This window comes from Myiozetetes cayanensis, unplaced genomic scaffold, assembly GCF_022539395.1.
Source record: "Myiozetetes cayanensis isolate MyiCay16 unplaced genomic scaffold, myiCay2020 scf18, whole genome shotgun sequence".
Taxonomy (NCBI): domain Eukaryota; kingdom Metazoa; phylum Chordata; class Aves; order Passeriformes; family Tyrannidae; genus Myiozetetes; species Myiozetetes cayanensis.
Genome location: NW_026087389.1, coordinates 9,860,466 through 9,881,232, shown reverse-complemented (window position 1 = coordinate 9,881,232; position 20,767 = coordinate 9,860,466). Strand labels below are relative to the sequence as shown.

The following is a 20,767-nucleotide window of genomic DNA, read 5'->3' as shown; positions in this document are numbered from 1 at the left end:
AAAGGCTTGCTGGGAGTTTGGTCTTACCTGCTCACCTTTTACCCAGTTTCTTCTTGCTACCTGCAGCCTAGGGGAAGTCTGTGGGTCCACAAGATTTGTGGGTCCACTAGCTTTGGGGAAGAAACCAAATCCTGTGTGCTTGAGATGGGCAAGATATTGGTGAAGATTTAAGTGCATTAAATCCTAGCTAAATAAGAACAAGCTGAAGCTCTTGTCATGTGCTCTGAATCCAAGAGCAGCAAATGGAAGAACTACCAATGTATGAAAATATAAATAAACACATGCCAACGTTAATTGGAGGAACGTGTCCTTCTGACTGACCTCAGCCCGTGTGACTGTATCTCTGGTGTAAGGGACATGAGCCCTTGATTTCTCTGTAACCAGTAGACAGAAACCTCCATCTGAGGGATTAAACTGCATGTGAGGAAATTATTCAGTGCTGGATTGCACACACCTTTTTTTAGACCTGGATCAGTGAAAAGAAGTATCACTATGTCTCATATTTGGGCTAGAAATTAAGCAATTTGCGTACTTGCAGGAATGAGATGCAGTCGTCTCAGAAGTTTTTGTTGGCAACAGGACAGGCAGCTGTCAACGCTTCAGCCTAGAAGTAGATGCAGCTCATTAGGACGGTTGGATATCATCAAATTAGCTGGGCTCGGAGATAGGGTGAGACAGGAAAACATATGACAAGAACTGGCATTGCAAACCCTCCCCCTTCAGAAATGCTACCTCAAAACCAAGGAATGTTGTGGTCGATCACAGCCAATATCAATACAATATATCCTAATTTGAGGGCAGACTTGCCAAGTATTTCAGCATGGGTTTCAGTGCCCCTGGTACACATAAAAGTTATGGCATCAGTTCTAGATTAGTTACTGGGACTCTGGTAATGATGTTCCTGGCATAGCACTCCTTGCAAACACGTACTTTGGAGGAGTTCCATACATTTTTTTTATTGTCCTCTAGAGCTGTGGTGGCAAGCTGTGTGAAATCTATCCAGAAAACTGGAAGAAATCAAAACTAAAGGGAAAAAAACAACCAAACCCGATTAAAGATGGCAAAACCTTTCTTGTGTAGACTTAAAAGTAGGTCTGAAATCAGAAGGATTTGGATCGACTATGTAAGAGTCAGGGGGGAGGGAGTTTTAGACTTCCTTTCAGTTCTCTTATAAGACTGAAATATTTTGCTCAGTTCTGGGACCAGAAAGATGCTTGCAGGCTGGAAACAATTCAAAGATAAATGGCAAACAAAAGCAGCAGCAAAAAATACCTGAGTGGCAGCAGGGACTCATTCTGAAAAAAGCTTAAACAGACTTGGGTCGGTGACAGACCAAGGTAAGCAAGGCCCTCAACAGTACTCCATGTATATTTAAAAAATGTAAATGGCAGCAGGCAGATGAAATGTTTGTCAGCATGCATTGCCATGGTTTGTTTTTGTGCTCAAAACCTCTTTGTTCTAAGCACACTTCCCTTTTCAGAGCATGAGCCTTAGCTTTGCAACCCAAGCAGCAGGGATGCCTTGTGTTTCTTTAGCACTTTTCATCAGATGATCCCCAAAAGCTTTAAAAGGGTGAATTAAAGGGGCTTCACATTAAGAAAAAAAAAAAAAAAAAAAAAAAAAAAAAAAAACCAAAAGGATTAATTTCTTTCTTCCAAAGTGCAATGCAGTCAGCTCTGGCATAAAGTAAAAGAGGATCTGGATTCTCCAGAGGGTGAGATCCTTCTCCCTTTACATTACTGCAGAGCCACAAAGGATTTGTTATCCAACCATAGTTCCTATCTGGGAACACTGTGAGCAAAGGAAAGAACAGCTCCCCAGTTATCAAGAGTGCACTGCAGCAAGCAGCACAAGGAATAGAAATTGTATCAGTTAAAACATAGGGGATGAATAAAAGAGAAAATTGAAATTTCCTTGAAGGATATGAGGCTTGATCATTGTAACTGCTGCCTCCGTTTTTAATAATGGTGAGGATGTGCAGACACTTGTGTAGTTTCTCTACACAAGAGGTGCTGAGCAGCACCTCTGCTTACTCAGTAGGTCACTTAACTGATTTAGGCTTGCTATAGCAACACCAAAACCACTTCCTGTAGAGCGTGGATGTGCTCTGCAGGCCTCCCAGGCCTGCACAGTTAGCAGAAGTTATGAAACTTCATGAAGGAAATAGAATACAAAGGACTAAGATGTGTGGCAACTTAAATAGGGATGTAACTTCAACCACTATTTAGTCAATGCTAAGGGAAAATAGGAGTGTGATGGCCTTAGAACCTCATTATTTTTGAGATAGCTTTTAGTTTGTTAATAATCAAGAGGAGATTGCTTTATAAAGAAAATAAACGATTTTGATTTAATTTGAACAACTCCCTTAAAATACTATTTCTGTGCACACTGAACCCACGTGATATTGTTTTAAGCCTTATATTCATTTTCAACATTCATTTAGCTTTCATTACTGACAAAATTTCAAATGCCAGAGGATGTATAAAACCTGCTGGGTGATTTGCAAAATCTTCCGGTGTTGGAAAATTTTCTAATGATGAAATAGTTTATTAATTGCTTCTATTTTATCTGATTTCTGGCTATTGCCACAGGAATTCTGAGGGCTTTGCAACAAGGAAGATCTGCACTCCTTAAATCATAATTTCTGGGATTATGTTAAAGCACCGTGTAAAAACAAGTATTCATTATTATTCAGACAATTCTCCATTTCAAATATATCTAACTGAGAAAAACCAAGGAATTCACCTCTAGGCTGTTTACTAATAAATTCCCCAAATATTTATGTAGAATTTGACTAGCTACTCAGCTGGTGTGATCCTGGGAAAGAAAGTTCAAGATCTGCTTAACCTGGAGCTTTTTCTTCAATACACTTCCTCCTGAACTGGGAATGGCTTTAGTAGTGTTTCTGCTAAAAGTATACCCAATGCTTTTGATGCTGAGCTTTTGCTCACTGGCTGTTGTGTGTCCTTGGCTGTAGCAATAGTGCAGCAACTTTTGCTCGTTTCCCTCATATTCTCAGAACAATTGAGATTTTGGTCCATGCCCAGAGAGTAATAAAACCATGGACCGTAACTTTGGGGACATGTTTCTACAAGCACTGGTGATGAAATTACTCCTGGAATATTGCACTTAGTTAAAATATCACCTTGCTGGAAATTATTGGCAGACTGAAAGGAAGAGAAAACATCAAAGAACTTGAGAGCCTCACACATAACAAAAGAGTAGAAGAATGGCTTTTGAACCAAAAGACAAGTGGTGATTTTGATGAGCACAAACAATAAGGTCAGTGTGGATGTTTATACAGAAACATGGGAAAAATCTCATTTACCTTACAGGTGAGCCAAGGGGTGTAGTTCCCATACATTTATTCCCTCATTGTAAAGACAATGCCCAGCCTGGATTTAAGCGTACCCCAGCTGTAAGCAGTGGGTCTGCTGTGGGTACCTGCCTCACAGCCTGGGAGGAATCAGTTCTCTAATAGTCAAAGGGCAAAATATTAGAGACTGTGCATTCTGCAGGGGCCAGCACAGGCAGGGAGACAGTTGTCTTGTGAGACGCTGGAGGTCTGCAGAGATCTCCATGGGTTTCTCTTCCATCTCTGATTTCTGCCCTGCCAGCCTTGGAGTGCATCACTGTTTATTACCCAGAGGGGACAGCTGACTTCCTTCTACAGCAACAGTATTTTTTTGTGATGCCAATGCCATGACCTTTATTCATGAAAAACAAAGTACAAATGGGGAAAGCAGGGTGGAACACTGTCAGAAATGTGATGTAAACAGCTACAAAGATGTGGCTGTGCTCCTCCAAAGCCATTTCCCATCAGGTAAGAATCAGAGCAACAGGCATTGCAAACACACCAGAGATCCTATCTGATATTTTGTTAAGCTAATTGCCTATACCTAACAGCAAGGTCCAATAAAAATTTTCAAATTGAACTTTTCGTCAGATTAGACAACAACGTCACCAACAATAGCTTCCAAAGGATTTATGGAAACAAATTCCCATTCCAGGTACCTGCTGACATTTTAAAAAAGTCAGCCTTTTTTCTAGCATCCATGAAAGTAACATGAACAATTCAGTAGGAGAAGAGCTCCCATTTTGTTATGGAAACAGTGCCCTTGAAAATTTATCCCAAGGCAAGTTTGAAATAATTCATGCTTTTGCTCTTACAAAAATATCTTCATGTTTGGAGCAAACAGCTGTTTTGCTGCTGGAGCACAGCAGAAATATGACCTGGATTTAAACCTGTATCTTGCTGGTAGAACTGGGAGCTTAGCCTGCCAGTAGGAAAGTGAAGGTCAGGCAGCAACAATTGCAAAGTGCCAAGAGCTCCGGGGTGGCATGAATTCAGACTGAGGAGAAACCTGAGTTAAAGCCAGGTGTAGTGGACATGTGGCAATGTCTGCTGCTCCAGCTGGAAATGGTGCCTTGCCCTGAGCTCCAGCAGGCCAGTGGATGTGCCTGCATAGATGCCATACCCCTTTCCACATGGCCTCACGGGACCTCCAGAGGAACTGGATGGAAAAGCTCCCAGGGGTCCACCACACCCTCCACTGTGTGTCTCTGTTCCATGATTTATTCGGCTCTGCCATCAGACAATCCCAGGCCCTTGCTGCTCTGGATGTTGCTACAGCCCAGCCTGGCCATGCAGCTCCTCTGGCAGCTCCCCTGAGCCATAATGCCCCCCCGCCACACTCCCTATGGGGCAACACAGACCAAGACTGTTTTGTCAGTGCCACAGGCATCCCAAATCCACTTTGGCAGGGAAAACATGCCCATTATGGGGGCAGTCCCAGCTGAGTGCATATCTGCCAGGCTGGAAGGATCCTGGTGTGATCCACTGTGTTGGCGGAGCTCAGCAAGTCAAACATCCCCATCATTACTGCTTTGTTTTTTGTTTGACGTAATAACTGCACCCCACAGCTGTGCACCCCACAACACTGAGCCTGAGGTAGCTTAGAGAGCACTAGGTAGCTTGAGGAAGACCTTACAAGCTCACACTGTGTATTGCTTTATATTAATGCAACTTAGAGTTTACATGCTGCTTTTATTAGGTGGGCATTTTAAATGAACTGATAGCAGATTTTATTAATTGCATGTGAAGGGAAGATCAGACATAATTTTTTTTGAGAAACAGTAAATAACTCACAACTTTCAGAAGGCAAGGTACTTCTAAAAGCAGTCGGGGCCCAAACACAAAGTGGTGGCTGCTCCTGAGTCCTGGGCTGTGCTCATCAGTCCTGTCAACTCTACTTATTTCTGGCTGCGCTTAGACAGAGACTCTACAGACGGATGCTGGGTCTTCCAAATGAAGGTAGCGAATGCAACGTGTACATGTGTGCATTGGCCAGGCAAGGGGAGATTGCCAGTGCATGGAGTTTGGGGTATTTTTGTCTCCTTAGTATTTGTGTTTGCTTGCTCCAAAGCAATGTAGTTCCACAGGGGCGCTGCCTTGCAGCTCTGTCCCTCACTGCCAGCCCCTGCAGCCACGGGCACCACACCAAAGGCTTGGAAAAGGTCACAGAAGAAATTCTCCTCCCTCCAGCTTCTCTTCTTCCTCAGTTGGTTGGTCTTTCAGGAGGTGGGAGGAAACACCTTGTAAAAATACCATTGTCAAGGCTGCCTCTAAACAACACATCAGATATGCACACTGTTAGCACATAGAGACAGGCAAGAAAATCCCCTAAAATTCTGCCTTTCCTCATAACACCACCAAGTGAATCACCCTGGCCTGAGGCCAGGCCAGGAGCTCCTTGCCCAGGAAGCACCCGGGTAAACTTTCCAGAACCTGTGTCTGCCTAGGTTGGGAGAAGAGCGTCAGGTATCCCAAAAGAGAAGCGCAGGGATTCCATAGTGAATGTTGCTGAATTTATTTTAGGCAGTGGAGATTCCGGCTGAAAGATCACTTGAGAGCATGCCAAAGGCCCAGAAAAGGTAACTGCTCAGGAGGCTCAAGGTCACCCAAGCCTGGCCTCTCCCCGGTGGCACTGGTGCTGTACGGAGCAACGTGCTGCCACGCAGGTGGAAGTCGAGGCATCCTCCTCGGGGCACATGGGCAATGCTTTGAGTGTTTGTGCCCAGGCTGTGCCAGAGGACGGCGGGCACGGACGTGCCGGGAGCGGTCGGAGCCGCCATACGTGGGTAGCTCAGCAGATGCTGCTGCGTCACTCGGCCGGGTGAAAGCGTCGCTCCCAGTGCAGGCTCTGCCTGCCCACCACCAGATGCAAACAATTTGTTTTGCATTTGGACTGGTAGTCCGGAAAACTGAAGCGCTGTGTTTTTAAGTTTATATTGTATGTTTGCTTTTCAGTTCTGTTAATTGAAGTCAGGTAACTGGATGAGCAGTTACCGGATAGCTTGCAGGGTTCATTTGAAATTTCTTATTTTTTCTACACACTCATTTGAAGCCCTTTCTCTGCTTGCAGTGCATTAATTCACCTGGCTAGAAATTCAATCTGTCTGAACTCGTACAAACATGCATTTGGGAATGGTTTTGTTTCTTACAATATTTTCTCTTACTGTTTGCCTACACCTACCGACGTAATTTGTCAGAACAAACTAGGTAATTTAAAATCATTTTTTATACACTCCTCATAACTGTTTCACCATCACTTTGAAAAGGAAGGGAGCAGAGGGACTCATAAGCAAATAGAAAGAAATATGAGCATGTATGAATTCACACTCAAGTGATCACTCTTCTTCCTCTCTGGTGAGTTTAATCCATCGGCTTTTTTGGATCCATCACGTAAGTCGACAGGGCTTGCCTGCCTCAGTAAGCTCACCACCATAAATTTTTGGACTATTTTCCACTGTGATGCCCACTGTCACCTGGGACGTGGTCAGGCCAAGCCTGCCCAGTTCGATGCTCCAAATGGAAATGGAAGTGGTTCTGCATAGGCAGCCCCAGACTCTGAGTACCTTTCATTGCTTTCAGAGTGGGTCTGCCACAACTTCTTTCCCATCTCCCAGCTATACATCTCCTATGGCTTCCCAGCTTTCATATCACCTTTGCAGGACCTGTGTAACCATTTTGACTCTGCAGGATCTGTTCTGCTCATGAGGTCAAAGAAATCTCTGCAGGCCACGCAGCAGCAGAATACTTATCTGCAGCACGGTGGGTATGTAATTAGCAGGGAAAGAGGCATATTCAACATGTGCATCATCTCCAAGCACACTTTATGCTACTGGAATAGTGCCAAGAGATGACTTGGTCCACTGAGGGAACATCACTTAAACTGCCCAGATCTGAAGCTTTGCTTTCAGGACTGAAAACGTTATGTGTGGACATGTGCAAGGACGTGCCAACATAAGCAGCATTTCCTTTGGTCCACAAAGCTCTGAGTAGCTCAGCAAAGCACATACCTGCTTCTTTCGTGCACGAGTGAACATCACCTGAACTCAGCAGTGCTTTTCTATGTAAATCCCAACTGTTATGCATTGTGCAAATAATGACTCCAGAATTAGATCCAACAAGATGAGTTGGGTTTGTTTGTTTGTTTTTGCAGCAAGTACATTTAGAGTCTTAGCCTTTTCAGGGCTGATATCTTGGTTATTAAAACTATTGTTTGCCTTTTTTTGGAAAATTGAACTCGTGATAAAGAGGAACTTCATGTGTCAGATTTTGATGCAGAAGTTCTGGTATGCTTTTGTAAAATACAGAAGTGGAAAAATGCAGGTTCTATGGTAGAAAATTATTTTCTTCTGTGTTTTTTTAACATATTTTGTATGATTGGGCCATCAAAGAACAATGCCAACATAAAAAAAATCCATTACATGTTGATTTTGTCACATTTTTGGAAAATTTAGACAGGCACTGCGAGATTTTATAAGAACTGTTATGTAATAGTTCAGGCAAAAAATTATCAAAAAAGATGAGGTAGCATACATCTAGTCCTAGGTACTTAGATTAAAAATAAAAAAACAATTGGGAAGTGCAATAACTGGATTTGCTAATGCCACATGAAATAAAAAGATGAGCACATATTTGGATTTTTGCACAGCGCAAATTCCGCAGAATTTTCCTTAGGGAACAATCCTCTATTGGCAAAGTGTGGTAAAACAGAACAAACAAATATTTTTTGTCTTTAATTGTTGTGATTCTGTTTAAAAGTTTGAAGACATCAATTTTAGCGTGTGGAATGCAATTGTGAAAGAAAATGGGTTTCCTGAATTTTCAGTGATTGACTAAAATCCACTCACATACTGGTTATTTTAATTTAAGGAAAAAGGATTTGGTTTCTTTATCCTGTTACATAACACTGGATCTATTCTCCCTTGAACACACAAGTATGTTTATCATTAATCTTAAAGAGAAACAGTTGTCCTTCAAAATCCTTTCTGAATTTTTGTCTGTTTTTTTTAAAGTTAGATCCCAAATGACTGGATATGAATTGATGATGAAAGCACATTGTTTATTTTTTTAATTAGATTACTTTAACCTCATTTATGCATAGTTCTTTTACTGTTCTTCCCAATAGCCATAGTGAAGAAAAAAAACATTGCTTTAGAGTGACTTCCAAAATGCAAAACATACGGTTCATACAGCATCCAGCAGGAGCCAGAGTACCTGTTATTGCTTTTTTAGCTCACTTTTATGAAGCTGGCTGGCTTTCAGTTTGGAGACATTCTTTAATAATACATATATTTTTCATTCTATAGTGCATTCCCTTCAAGGATATTAAATTGCTCAGGAGCTCTTGAAAATCCCAGTGAAAACCTTTGGATATATGAGAGGTTTTTATTTCCAGGTAGCTGACTGTCAATTAACTTGAGACACTCGCTTTTTTCAGAAAGCCACTTTGGTTCCAGGCTGTTTGGTTCCTCTGTGTTTGCCTCTCACTTTAGGAATCAGCCCCTCTAAAGCATCAGGCATTTCCAAACTCAGCTGTTATTCAGAAAGGACCAGCTCCAGCCTCTCAGACTTGCTAAGTGCCCCAAGTTAATATGTAATTAGCTCGATGTAAGGGAAGGACCAGTGCAGGCAATCCCATAATGGCTGGCAATCTCAAATATAAGCAAAATAGGCCACCCAGAGCATTAAAATGAGAGAATTGAATGCCAATTGGCTACTTCTCAAGAAGACCTGTGGATTTTAGTTGCCTTTTGTGTTTGACTTGTAAACTGGGTGCAGGGCTCCATCACTGACAGGTTCACATGATGGGGAGCGTACCAAAAACACAGGTCATGTTTTCATTTCTGTTTCATATTTTATTTATATATGATTTATATGGATAAACTAAGAAAAATTAACTGTCCAGGCCATAATTTCATGTAAAATAAACACAGACTAAAACTACAGCAACTTAGTGGATTGGGTGGATTAGCGAAATATCCTGGTATGTAACAACAATAGCAACAATTTATTCCCCAATTTAGTAATGCTTAAAATCTGCAATCCAGAGTCACTCCATGATATGCAAATCCCTCACAAAATCTGCCTTCCTTTTTCGGGCTCAGGATCCTCTGCTTAACAGGGGAACCTCAAAGGTTGACTCAATAGAGCTTTGTATAGAAATTCATGTTTAGAGAATCATTAATGCAAGGGACTTATTCAGACCATCTTTTTGCCATTTTTGCTTATACAATCCTTTGCAGATAATGCTGTCCATTTGTCTCCTAGCTTTCTGCTGGACTTCATGCCTGGATGAATTTTGCCTTTTTAACTTGAATGTTTATATGTAAAATCTCCCCAATCCCTGCAAAACCTTCTCCTTGTCCTTGCCCTATCTTGGTCCTGACTCCATGAAACATCGTGTTCCCTTTAGCAGCCACACAGTGAAAACAAGCTGTTCTCCTGAAAAGTGAAGTAATATTAAATCTGTTTCAGTTTAAAAATGAATGAGAATTTGCTGACAAGATATTTTAGGTCCTGGTGTGACATCCCTCCCTCTACCTTACCTGATAGAAACCTGACCTGGCTCTGCCATACTCCTGTGTTAATATGCATCCATCTGCAAAATCTGGCACTCACATCCCTGCCCATCGAGACCTCTTTAACCGGGTGCAAATACAGCGAACCTCTCCTGACTTTCGTGCCATCTCAGTAGATTTCCACACGTTGTAGCCAAGCTGGGGATTTGGCCCAGTGTCTTTTTTAAACCCTGTGACCCAGACATGGAGATTAAAAAAGAGTTATGTTATCGGATTAAACAGATACAAGAGGCACTCGCTGTATCAGCACCCGACACCTTAAAACTCCAGAAAGCAGATCAGCATGGTAATGGCAAAAATAGTCTCTGAGAAAGAGGGAAAATGCAAAGGAAGGTGATGGCTAGCCCGTGCCTCAGGTTGGGGTGCAAAAACCTGCCACTCTGGCTGGTCACCAAAGCAGCCACATGGATAGGGTATTCTGCTTCCTACAGCATCTTAATGCTGGATACACTTGAGGTCTGGTATACAAGTCATTTGAACTACACCTACCTGTAACCAGACTGATTTTGGACTGTGTTCATTAAGTTTGGGTTAATGTCTTCAGAGTGAGGTTTTTAAGGGGTCAGGCTTGATTGTGCTGTGAATGGCATCAGCACATGCTGAAGTCAATAGATACACAGAAGCAAAAATTCTAACAGATTAAAGCCAGACCTACATGAAAAGGACAGTAATTTCAGGCACCATTTGTATGCTTAATATTATACACATGCTTATGCTTTGTAATTCGGGCTCCAACTTGTGATTTCAGTTACATAAGGGAGTGGAGGAGCCAAAGGCATTAATGCTGCCATACACTGCTGCAGCTGAAGGCAGAGTTCCCCCAAATATTCATCAGGCACATTCTCAGAAGTCGTGCTGTCTCATAATAAAATAGCAAACATCCATGTGCATATTTATGACACAAAAGGACTAATTATTATTATTATTTTTCCACTTAGTTCCAGGTACTGTGTACACGCCTCTGACTTCAAAACAGCTTTGGCTGCTGTTTTTTTACCCCAAACATTTTTTTTTTTTTAAACACAGAGAGCAACCATGTGCTTTGTGTGACTGACTTTTAATGAGTGAGGAGCAACAGAACAGAGAAAGACAGAGACAAAATACAGGCTTTGATTCCCCTAGAGAACTTGAGCAAAATATTCCACTGCTGTCACTGGTACAGCTGTGCTGGCAGGATCCTTCACACAGACGAGGCTCCAGCCGCTACTTACATTTCACCGATGTGACTGCTTGTTCCTAATCTGCATCAAGGCGTCCTCACTGCAACCAAACAAGTGGCTGCACCAGTGAGAAGCATTTTGCTTCACTCCCTAGTGTAGCCAGAGCTTGCCTGTGTTTGTGGTCCCTCGTGGAGTCTCACAAAATGTGAGCTGCCTTCTGAAGGATGCCTACGAATCGAAGCTGCAGTACACAAGAAAGCTGAATCAGAAGACGTAGGTGGCAGCATGGACTACATCGTTATGAGTTTAAACCAGGCTGTTCAGTGGAGATATGACATCAATTAGCTGCATATATCCTATACTTCTATCTCTTTTTGAGCTAAAAACCCAATCACTTTAGAAATCTGCTCAGATACTGGAAAATCACAAGGGCACTGCAATCAGGGCAAATTGGATGTGTGACTGTGGCAGTTTGGCATCCTGTATTGCCAGCAAGGAGTGTGCTGAAGGGGTGCAGCTTTTGCAAGAACCAGCTTAGGAAAACAGCCTTTTCTAGAGACCTCCCTGGAGGCTGCTGTGATGGAATTTGTTCCTCCAGAAGCCTGTGCATAGGTGATGGGCTCCAGAGGTGGGCTCCCAGTGACTGCTGCCCTAGTTTGTGGTGTAGGAAGGTAGCATCTTGTATCCAGGAAAGCCTGGAGAGCAGAGCTGCGGGGACTGTTCACTCTTCTTTGGTGCATCTTTGCTGTTCCCAGTGCAAGGTTAGCGCCGCGGGACTTCCGCAAAACACAGATGGTCCAAAATATCCTTTCACCACTACTCTGCTCCCACAATGCAAACGGTATTTTGCAGTACAGAGGATCTTACTAAGTCTTCAGCAGGGGTTATATGAAAATTCCTCACGACTCTGTGTGCTGCTGTACCCTTTCATTAAGAGAACCGGAGGGGATGCAGGTAGGAGAGCGAGGACATATTTGAGTCATGTACCCGTTCGCCTGCAGGGGAAAAGCACCAGCTTTCGGTTCTGTGAAACCCAACGCAAGACAAAACGTTGCCCTGCTCATTTTCCCTGCCGATCGCCCCGGCCGTACTTTGTTCTCCAGCTGCGACTGGGACTGCCCGGTGCCGGGGATTGCGCTTCTGGGAGGCGGCAGAGCAGAGCAGGGAGATGCCGGCCGCCCAGGCACCTGCCAGGCCACGCTCCCGTGTTGCCTTCTCCAGCAGCACACCGCTGCCGAGACCAAACGCCCCGAAAGCCTGGCAGGGCGGCACCGGGTCCAGAGTACAGTTCCCGGGAAGAAAAGTGGCCGCGGAAGAGCAGAGCCAGGGCCCGGGCGCAGCGACGGGCAGAGCTAGTGACAGTGCCGTGGGATGCTTTGACTGCGAGAAGGGCGCTCTTTGTGTGAAGATAAAAAATAATGATTAAAACGCACGAAAAATAAAAAATAGCGAGAGCAGAGCGGCAGCTGGGAGCCGTCGTTCATCTCCCTCCCCGCCGCGGGACGCGGGCCGGCCCCGGTCCGGTCCGGCCCCGCTCCCGCTGCCCGCGGCAGCCGCGGGGGAGGGCGGGCGGCCCGGGGCGGCCCCCCCGGGCGGCGGTGGCCGCTGCCCCGCACCCGCCCGCCCCTCCCGCCGCCCCGCGGCCGCCTGCCAAGCCCGGGCTCCGCCGCCGTGTCTGCGGCATGGCCCCTCCTCCCCCACACCCCTTCCTTTAGGCTCCCCCCTCCCCAGCAAAGAAGAGGCCGTGCCGGTGTTTTTCCACTCAGCAGGATGGGTGATGCTCAAAGCTCCCTCATTAGACAACAGACACGAGAGGTCAGGAAGAAAGCGCTTATAAATTACCGTTTCCTCCAGCTCGGCGCTGCTAGTCGCGCCGCACCGCTCCGCCGGACGCGCCGCACCGCCGCAGGGGCGCAGCGGCGCGCAGGCACCGCGGCCAGCGGACGCAGGTACCGGCACCTCCCGGGCGGGAGGGCGGGCGGGCGGCGGGGCTGCCGCTGCTGCTGCTGCTGCCGCTGCCGCCGCCGCTGCGGTGGTGGCGGCGGCGGGGCCGGCGCGAATCGCCCCGGATCGCCCCTCTCTGCGAACAAAGGGGCGGCCGCTCCGCGCCCGGCGGAGCCGAACCGAGCCGGGCCGGTGGCGGAGGCATCGTCGTCCCTTTGTCCGCCCCGGGTCGGGGTGCCCCGCGGGCGCGCTTTCCCTTCCCCCTCTTACATTTATTTATTAATTCATCCTTCTCCTTCCAGCCCCGTCCTCCCCAGCTCTCCCATTACCCCGGCGGGGTTTTTCCTCCCCGGCGATTATTTACCCCACACCTCCCCCCACCTTGCGTTAACTTTTTTTGGCGATAACAGTTCTCAGCAATTCCCCGTTGCTGGCGGCCCTCCAGCACATATACGGCGCACGCTTCTCTCCCCGGCTATTTTTGCCCATTTTCTCTCTCCTTCCCACCCCTCCCCGCTGTGTTCTCTCTGTCTGCCGTGCGCTAACCTCGAGTGAAGGGGCTGGTAGAGGCAATGCTACATCTGATGCTAATGGGCCTACCTGGTGGGTAATAACGCTGCTGCTGCTTTCTATTTTCCTCGTTTTCCTTTTTATTCCCTTCCTTTCCGATTTATTTTGTTGGTTTGATGCTGAAATTAAAGTTGTGATTGGGGCTTGGACATAAAATGCAGGGACTGCACAGAGCAGGTTACTGAGCTCAGCGTGGTGTGAAGGGGTAATAATTTTGGGTTCATCTGGGGGTAACTTGTATTCGAAATTCACCCGCTTGCTTTAAGATAATGAATGCCCATCGCTGCCTGAATATTGTACCAGGCGCTACGTGGGAGGACTCACAAGGTTTCCATATAAGAACATGGGAGAATTTATTTCACCCAGGCGAAGAAATGTGCAGAGTATGTGTGATTTATGAAGCTGAAGGCAAGCTGTGTTATCCTTAGGCAGCTCCGAGAGTGGCAAAACTTGATATTTAGAAATTGTAAAAGCTGATTTCTGCTGTTTAGTAAGAGCTGCGTTTAAAGGGAAGCACAGATGAAAAAAAAAAAGGGGGGAAGTAGTGGGAGAGGATCCAGATAAGCACGAAGAAATACAACACCACACATATTCTAGCACAGTTTGTGCCAAGGTGTAAAGATGGATTTTTTTTTTTTTTTGGTTAGTTCCCATTTTTTTAACCGTATTGGGAAAGGCATTAGGAAAATGTGCCGAGAGGAGCTGGTTACGTTGATAGTGCTATTTTGGTAACTGCATTTTTTTTTATTGCTTGCATGTGAAAATGTTTTGAGTTTTGGACTAGCAAAACAGTGAGGCAGCCCTGACGGGGGCATATGTCATCGACTGTGTAATTTGGAGCTCAGATGACAGTTGCTACCGGTTTAGATTTTATGACTTTAGGTTTGAGGGTAAATCAGCCCGTTAAAACCTGCTGCGGTGGAATTTGGAGGGGAGAGGCTTTGGTGAAACCTCTGATGGTTGTTGACAGTCGGATATTTATTTACCTCTGGGTCCGAATTCAGGGGAGTTGACTGCTTTGCCACGAGTGTTACGGAAAGGTTTCCCTGAAGGTTATTGGAGGGTTTTTTTAAAGCAAAATGTGTGAGCAGCTGAGGCAGCCAGCAGCATGACAGTGTCCTTCGCCTGGACTAAGTCTAGGCTGAAGCACGAGTGTGAAGAGAGAACGTCTGTGTTGCCTGGTTAAACTGACACTGGAAACTTTATTTTTGGCACTTTCAGAAACAATATATCTTCGTGCTGCTTCTTCAACTGTCCCTTATCTGCTTTGCATGTTGGTTTTTTTGTTTGTTTGTTTTTCCTCTCTGTATTTGCCTTTCACCTCCGTCCCTCCCTGTTCCCACCTCTCACGCTTTGGGCTGTGCTGAGGAAGCTCCCACTGGAGGGCGACAGACACCTTTACCGCTCCCTGGGTGCTGCCCGGGCGGGGCGGGACCCCGACCCCGGGGACGGGAGAGGAAAGGCCGCTTCTTGCTGTCACTTATTAACCTGCTTCCTTCACCGTGCGCTGTGAGGGTTATTTTCTGTCATACTTCGCAAAAGACAGGAGATTGCAGGTGGCACCGTGATACCTGGAGGCCCCAAGAAGGTGCATGCTCGGGGATGCTAAATCAAAATCCTAGGGCGTTTGGTTGGTTTGCTTAGGAATATTGTTCTGGAGTCCAGTAGAAACTGGGAATCTTTCAAATGCTACCGACTTCTGTTTTATTTTGCTGTAAGCAGTAGCTAAATTTGGCGTTCAGCTCTTTGTTGGTAGTCTCTATTGTGTAGCTTTTGGGTTGCCTGATGCTTCTATGTCAGAGGTGAAATGTTGGGGCTGTAGCAGGAGGCTTCAGTCAGTGTGAAATGCTGTCAGAGAAGAGGTGTGATGTTGCCTGGGAAAACTAGGAAGACACTTTAGATTGGCTTGCTCTTGCTGCAGAGTGCTTGGGAAACTTCCTATGCCTGAGAGAAGTCCTGTTTGTAAAGCCTCAGTGAGGATCTTGTCTTACAGCTAATCATTGCTAATATTTCAGTGAGGGTTTTTTTAATCAATACTCTTAGTGTATCTTAGTGGCTTCCAGCCAGGTCTTATGGGCTGAATGTTACCAAAAAGACTCTCGGGCACTTTCAACAGGCTGCCATTTTTCCCAGGCAGTGATACTCCCAGGATTTTCATCAGTGCACCTCAAGTCTTAGTGGCAACCCTCTATTATTTTAACTTTGCCCCTTCCAGGTTTTCCAGTGCCCTATAGTTTTGCCTCAGTGGGTAATGGGGCAGTGTTGCCAGTTCCACCAGTAAGAGGAGTCTCAGCAGTGGTGCCCTGCCTGGGGTTTTAACCATGGTGGCAAACAACTCTGAAAAGATTATGCTGATTAGTTTCTTTTAAATTTAACCATATTGCAACACATAAAAATGGATGGGAAAGCACTGGTAGTTAAAGCCTTTTGTAAGTAATGCTTGTTTGATTGGTCATATGAATAAATTGTAAATCATTTAAGAAGTGAAGCTTTGAATAGATTACTCAGTAGGATTAGTGCCTTTGACTTCTTTCATCACTAACTTAATTTATGTGACCAAACGGACCAGGGTTATGTTTTCTGAAGTAATCCTGAGTCTACTTCAGTAAGAGCTCTATACACAGAACTCAGGTTTATTCTGGTGCTACTCTGCTCTGAGCGAGCTGCTTGCAGGATTGGGTCCTTGGCATTTGGAAAAAAAGAATGTGAATGCAGTGATTTAATATTTGTTGAATTTCTTCCATACATGCGTATTTACTTGAATCCTCAGCTGTTGCAGTGCCATGGATTTAATTGATTTGTGCAAGCTGAGTATCATCCCAAGGCACGTAAACTCTAGGCAATACCCTTTAAGTTGCTTACATAGAAGCTAATATAGATATAAGATAATGCAGTAGAAATTAAGTGAAACTGCTGCTCTTCATTGTCCTTTTGTCCACAAAAACCTGCTGCTGGAAGGGCTGCTGTGCTGCCAGTCTGTGACACTGAAACCATGGCTGGTGTCCTACGGCATCTTCTGTATTTCTATCAGTCTCTCTTTCTTCAATGTGTCTAGATTTACAGCAGCCCTAAACCCTGCTCCAGGAGCATCCACCAAACCCACGAGCTATGTTGGTGGAAGGGGAACATGAATCAAATGCCACCAAGCTTTGGGTGGGAGGTCTGTGGCTGTTGGGAAGGTTTGTGCATTTTAGCAGTTATTGGGTTTCCTGTTGTGGTTCTCTATCACTCGGTGTTGTCACAGCCTCAAAGGACCCCTTCGCTGCTTTGGCTGCCCAACCTGAGCTTGAATACAGTCAGTGCTTGAGCGCTGGCATGGAAAAAACATGGCACCATGCCGTGCCAAAACACAGCAGGAGAACCCTGCTCCAGGATGTTGGTGCAGGTCGGGTAGGAGACCAACCCATATGCTGAGACATGGGGTTATCAGTGAGCTGGAATGTAGTTAAAAGTTCGTTTTCTCTTTCATTGTTTTGCTTCAGATCGCATGGTATTTGCATTTTATTTCACTGCTGTACTTTAATTTTCCTGCTCTTCAGATAGTGTAGGCAAATCTTCTGCAATGTTTTACATTGGATGAAGCATGTGAGAAATGATCTCCTGTTCTGGCATTGGTACTAGATTCAGTGTCTTGATGTTCTTCAAGTATAAGATCATATTGATGAAATTCAGCAAACATGATGCATGATAATATTGAAACATGTCTGACTTATCTTGCTAAACCCGTTTTTTTCCTTTAAAATATTTTTCCCTTTTGTTTTTCTCTTTTTTTTTTCCAAACAGGAAGAGAAAATACATTCAGGAGAGACTCTACTTCATGTAAGTGTTATTTATGCTGGTTTATGAAATTACGAAAGGCTTATAAAGCTCATTAAAACATTCGAATACTGAACACTTACCATCTGTTTATAGAAACCAAGTAATAGAGCATGTAAAAATAGCCTGTAGTTACACAGCAATAATGCTCAGCAACTGTTATCTTAAACCTATCTGTGCAGTTCTTCTGTGCATATCACTGCAGAATTTAGAAACCATTGCAAAGCACTTTGCAGGCATTTAAGCAGCATTTCCATAATGTTGGCGTGTAAATCCTGGAGAGATAATGTTAAATTGGTTTGCCTGAAGCAGAGGAGACCCATAAGTGAGAACTTGATTTAGCACCCCAGAGTCCTTGATTCCCAAACCCTGTGACAAAAGTCAGCTTTTCTGCCTTGGATCCTACAGAATCCAAGTTCTGCCTATAGAGCTGTTTGTTTGCGTGCACGTGTACTAGTGTGTGCATGTATATGTGTGGGTAAGAGAGAGTGTGTATACGTGTATTTGGCCTCAAATAGCCTATAGTTATTTCAGGCCTTTTCTACAACCTATGGTGATACCCATTACAGTAAGAGTAGATGCCACCAGCCATTGGTGAATACCACTGCAAATGTTTTGTGAAAGCACTCGGTTCCAGCCTGGCTGCTCGGTCTAGGGGAGCCCGGTAAAGTGTTCATCATGGGACCGATAAAGCTGTTATGTCTTAAAAATACAACAGGCTTTTTTTTTTTCACACCATCTAGTGACCTGGTTTTTTTGCAGATCTCAGATTTGAAAACTGTTGAGTTGTATAGGAAGCTCTGCTCTGGTATTTCTTCTTAGTAAATCTGATTAAATGTTTTAAGGGGCTACATAGACGAAGACTCTCATTGCCTTTATGCAAAATTAGCTTAGCAAGGAAAAAGACTGCATTGTTCCCAATGCAGGGCCCGCTTTGCATAACTTTCAAGCATGTACTGTGTCCAGTGGCATGGCAAGCCCACGAGCACTCACCTCAGGCTGATTTCCCATAAGTCAACATATTTTTTTTATTTTTTTTATTTTTTTAATAAATAACATGTATCTCGGAATTGCAGCACTCCATTATGCTTGCGTAGCAACTGCTGGTTAATATGTAGCAAAACGCCGTGTGGTAACAAATTTTTTTGCTATTGTTGAGCTGGAATGTTAGTTCAGCTTCTAGATAAACGTGGCTTGCGCAAGGCATCCCGGTAGACCATGATTTCTGTGGCTTGTACAGTAGTTCTGTAGGCAACCGTGGTCTGCTCTTCCTCTCCCCTGTGCTTCCCTTCATCTTCCACGTGAGCGAGGGGTGGGCTTAGGTAAAGGCAGGGAACTGGCAGCCCTTTGCATCCCACAAAGCACCAGTGTGGGGGTTATATTACGCCTGTTGCTAGTCAAGCATCTGTTAAAAACGCTCTTTATTCTGGTTGTGTTGCTAGCAGAAACATTGTAAGATGCTTTATTTAATAGCTTTAAACCACAAGTGTTCTTTGGCTGGTTTTATGGATATCATAAGACAATCTTTCAAAAAAAACCCCTAAAAATCCAGTAGTAAGTGAAGGATACCCCACAAAAGATTAAAGAATCCTCCTTCCCTGCTACTGGGAATTCTAGCTTAGACTAGGTTAAGCGTTTGTATCTTTGAGAAAGTGCATCATCATTTTTAAAAGGTAATGGAGAAGGAAAAAAATCCCAAAGCTTTTTGAGTATGACCATTTTCAACATTTGTAGCTCATTATTATATCATTCTAGTGTAGGAAGTTCAAATCTCTTGAAAATCCTGTGAAGCATAGGCTTCCCAGAGATTATAAATGGGAAATAGTGCAACGAAAATACCTTTAAGAGAAGAAGCTCCCAAATAGAGAAGAACCCAAACAGGCAAACCCTGCAGCAGTGACTGTGCGGTGTCTGGAAACTGCAGAATAAGTCTGCAGTGCAGATCTGAAGAGTTTTGCCTGGAGACTGCAGTATCACAAAGAAGTAATCGGGAATTCTTAAGTCAACATACATACACTCTGAAATGAGTAATGAAATGAGTGGTCCAGAGGCCATTTGCGGTGCAGCCTTCCATCACCTGCTGTGGCTTTTCAACAGCTAACGGCAAGCTTGGAGCATCAGAGCCTCTCTCTTCTGGTTCTGTGCATGAAATATTATGACTTTGACTCGATAACTCTATTTGTGCCTGTCTGTGCATTGGCTCCCCTTGGCTTCTTCAACTGTGTGAGTTTCCAAACGAGAGTTAAACTCCGGGGAAAGGAGTAGTGAGGCTATAACAAAATGGCAGGATGGTGAAGCATCCAGGACAGGGATCTCTCCCAGGCCCTATTCAGAGGGGTTGACTCCTGTGGCAGTGAATGCTCGGTGGGGATTAACCCCTCAGACTGTGACTTGGACCGCTCACTGTGACAGGACATGACCACTTTGAGAAAGGGTTCTTTGTGACAGTAACCAGCCATATGTAGTTGTAATGATAAGAAAGGGACCATCTTATTGTAGTCACTTTGCGACAAATACTACCACAATTCATTACTTTCCATCAGTGCCTCATCCTATGGAGGAATCACCACTGCCCATCTACATTGAGGAGGGGACAGAAGTCCCGATTGGTGAGTGCAGTTGGGATGGGATTTGTTTAAGGGAGGGTGTAACGGTACTTGGGTTTTATATTCCTCACGTTTGTGTGTACCCATTTGTCACTGAAAACTGTAAGGTCTGTTGCAAATGTGTGTGGGTTTTTATTTTATTTTCTTTTTTATTTTCTACTAAGAGCTCCTGAGGGCTGTTAAATACTGCTGGAGTTGGTTTTCAGCTAATCATAAATCAAAGTACATAATTTATGCAGTGACACTGAAAGCTTCTGTGCAAGATGTATTAATACAAGGCTGGGGAAGACCACGAGTATCACAAGAGGTAGTTCCCGCTTTGGCCTTTGACCTCAATGTTCAGATACTCAGAATAATCTGAGCTCTGGTTCAGTGTTTTTTTTCCTGCTGACACACTCATGCCTGGCGCCCAACAGACTCACATTGCACACACCACTGAATAACCAGAAGAGAGTCAGAGAGGTTTGCCATTACCTGAGATACAAGTTGGAGTGCTGCACACCCCCATTTCTGAGCTCTGGTGTAGATTTATTGCCATTACATGGATGTATAGGTTGAGTGTTCTGTTGGGTTTTTTTAAATAGAAAAGCAGTCTATAAGGTAACCCATAAAGAACAAGACAGAAAGATCAGTAGGCTGGACTGTGGTGGTCTCCTTGGACAGTAGAAAGCTATGATGGCAAAATTTCCCAGAGCTCCTTCCTCATACAACCTGTTCTGGATTGCATACAGTTAGTGTGCC

The 20,767-nt window shown here is 44.5% G+C and overlaps 1 protein-coding gene across 7 annotated transcripts in view; it reads left to right on the top strand.

The window, feature by feature from the left end:
- Positions 1-20,767, top strand: part of SLC6A6 (solute carrier family 6 member 6) — an 89,813-nt gene that overhangs the window by 23,180 nt on the left and 45,866 nt on the right. For 2 of the 7 annotated variants that reach the window (XM_050312620.1, XM_050312619.1), the window contains exons 1-3: positions 12,832-13,039; positions 17,388-17,423; positions 19,964-20,029. In XM_050312620.1, the coding sequence (XP_050168577.1) occupies positions 19,975-20,029 (55 nt within the window). In that variant the 5' untranslated portion in view covers positions 12,832-13,039; positions 17,388-17,423; positions 19,964-19,974. Of the gene's footprint in view, positions 1-12,831; positions 13,040-13,618; positions 13,638-15,094; positions 15,193-17,387; positions 17,424-19,963; positions 20,030-20,767 lie in introns of those variants that run through there. The other 5 variants (XM_050312621.1, XM_050312622.1, XM_050312625.1 and 2 more) reach the window with 5 other exon arrangements.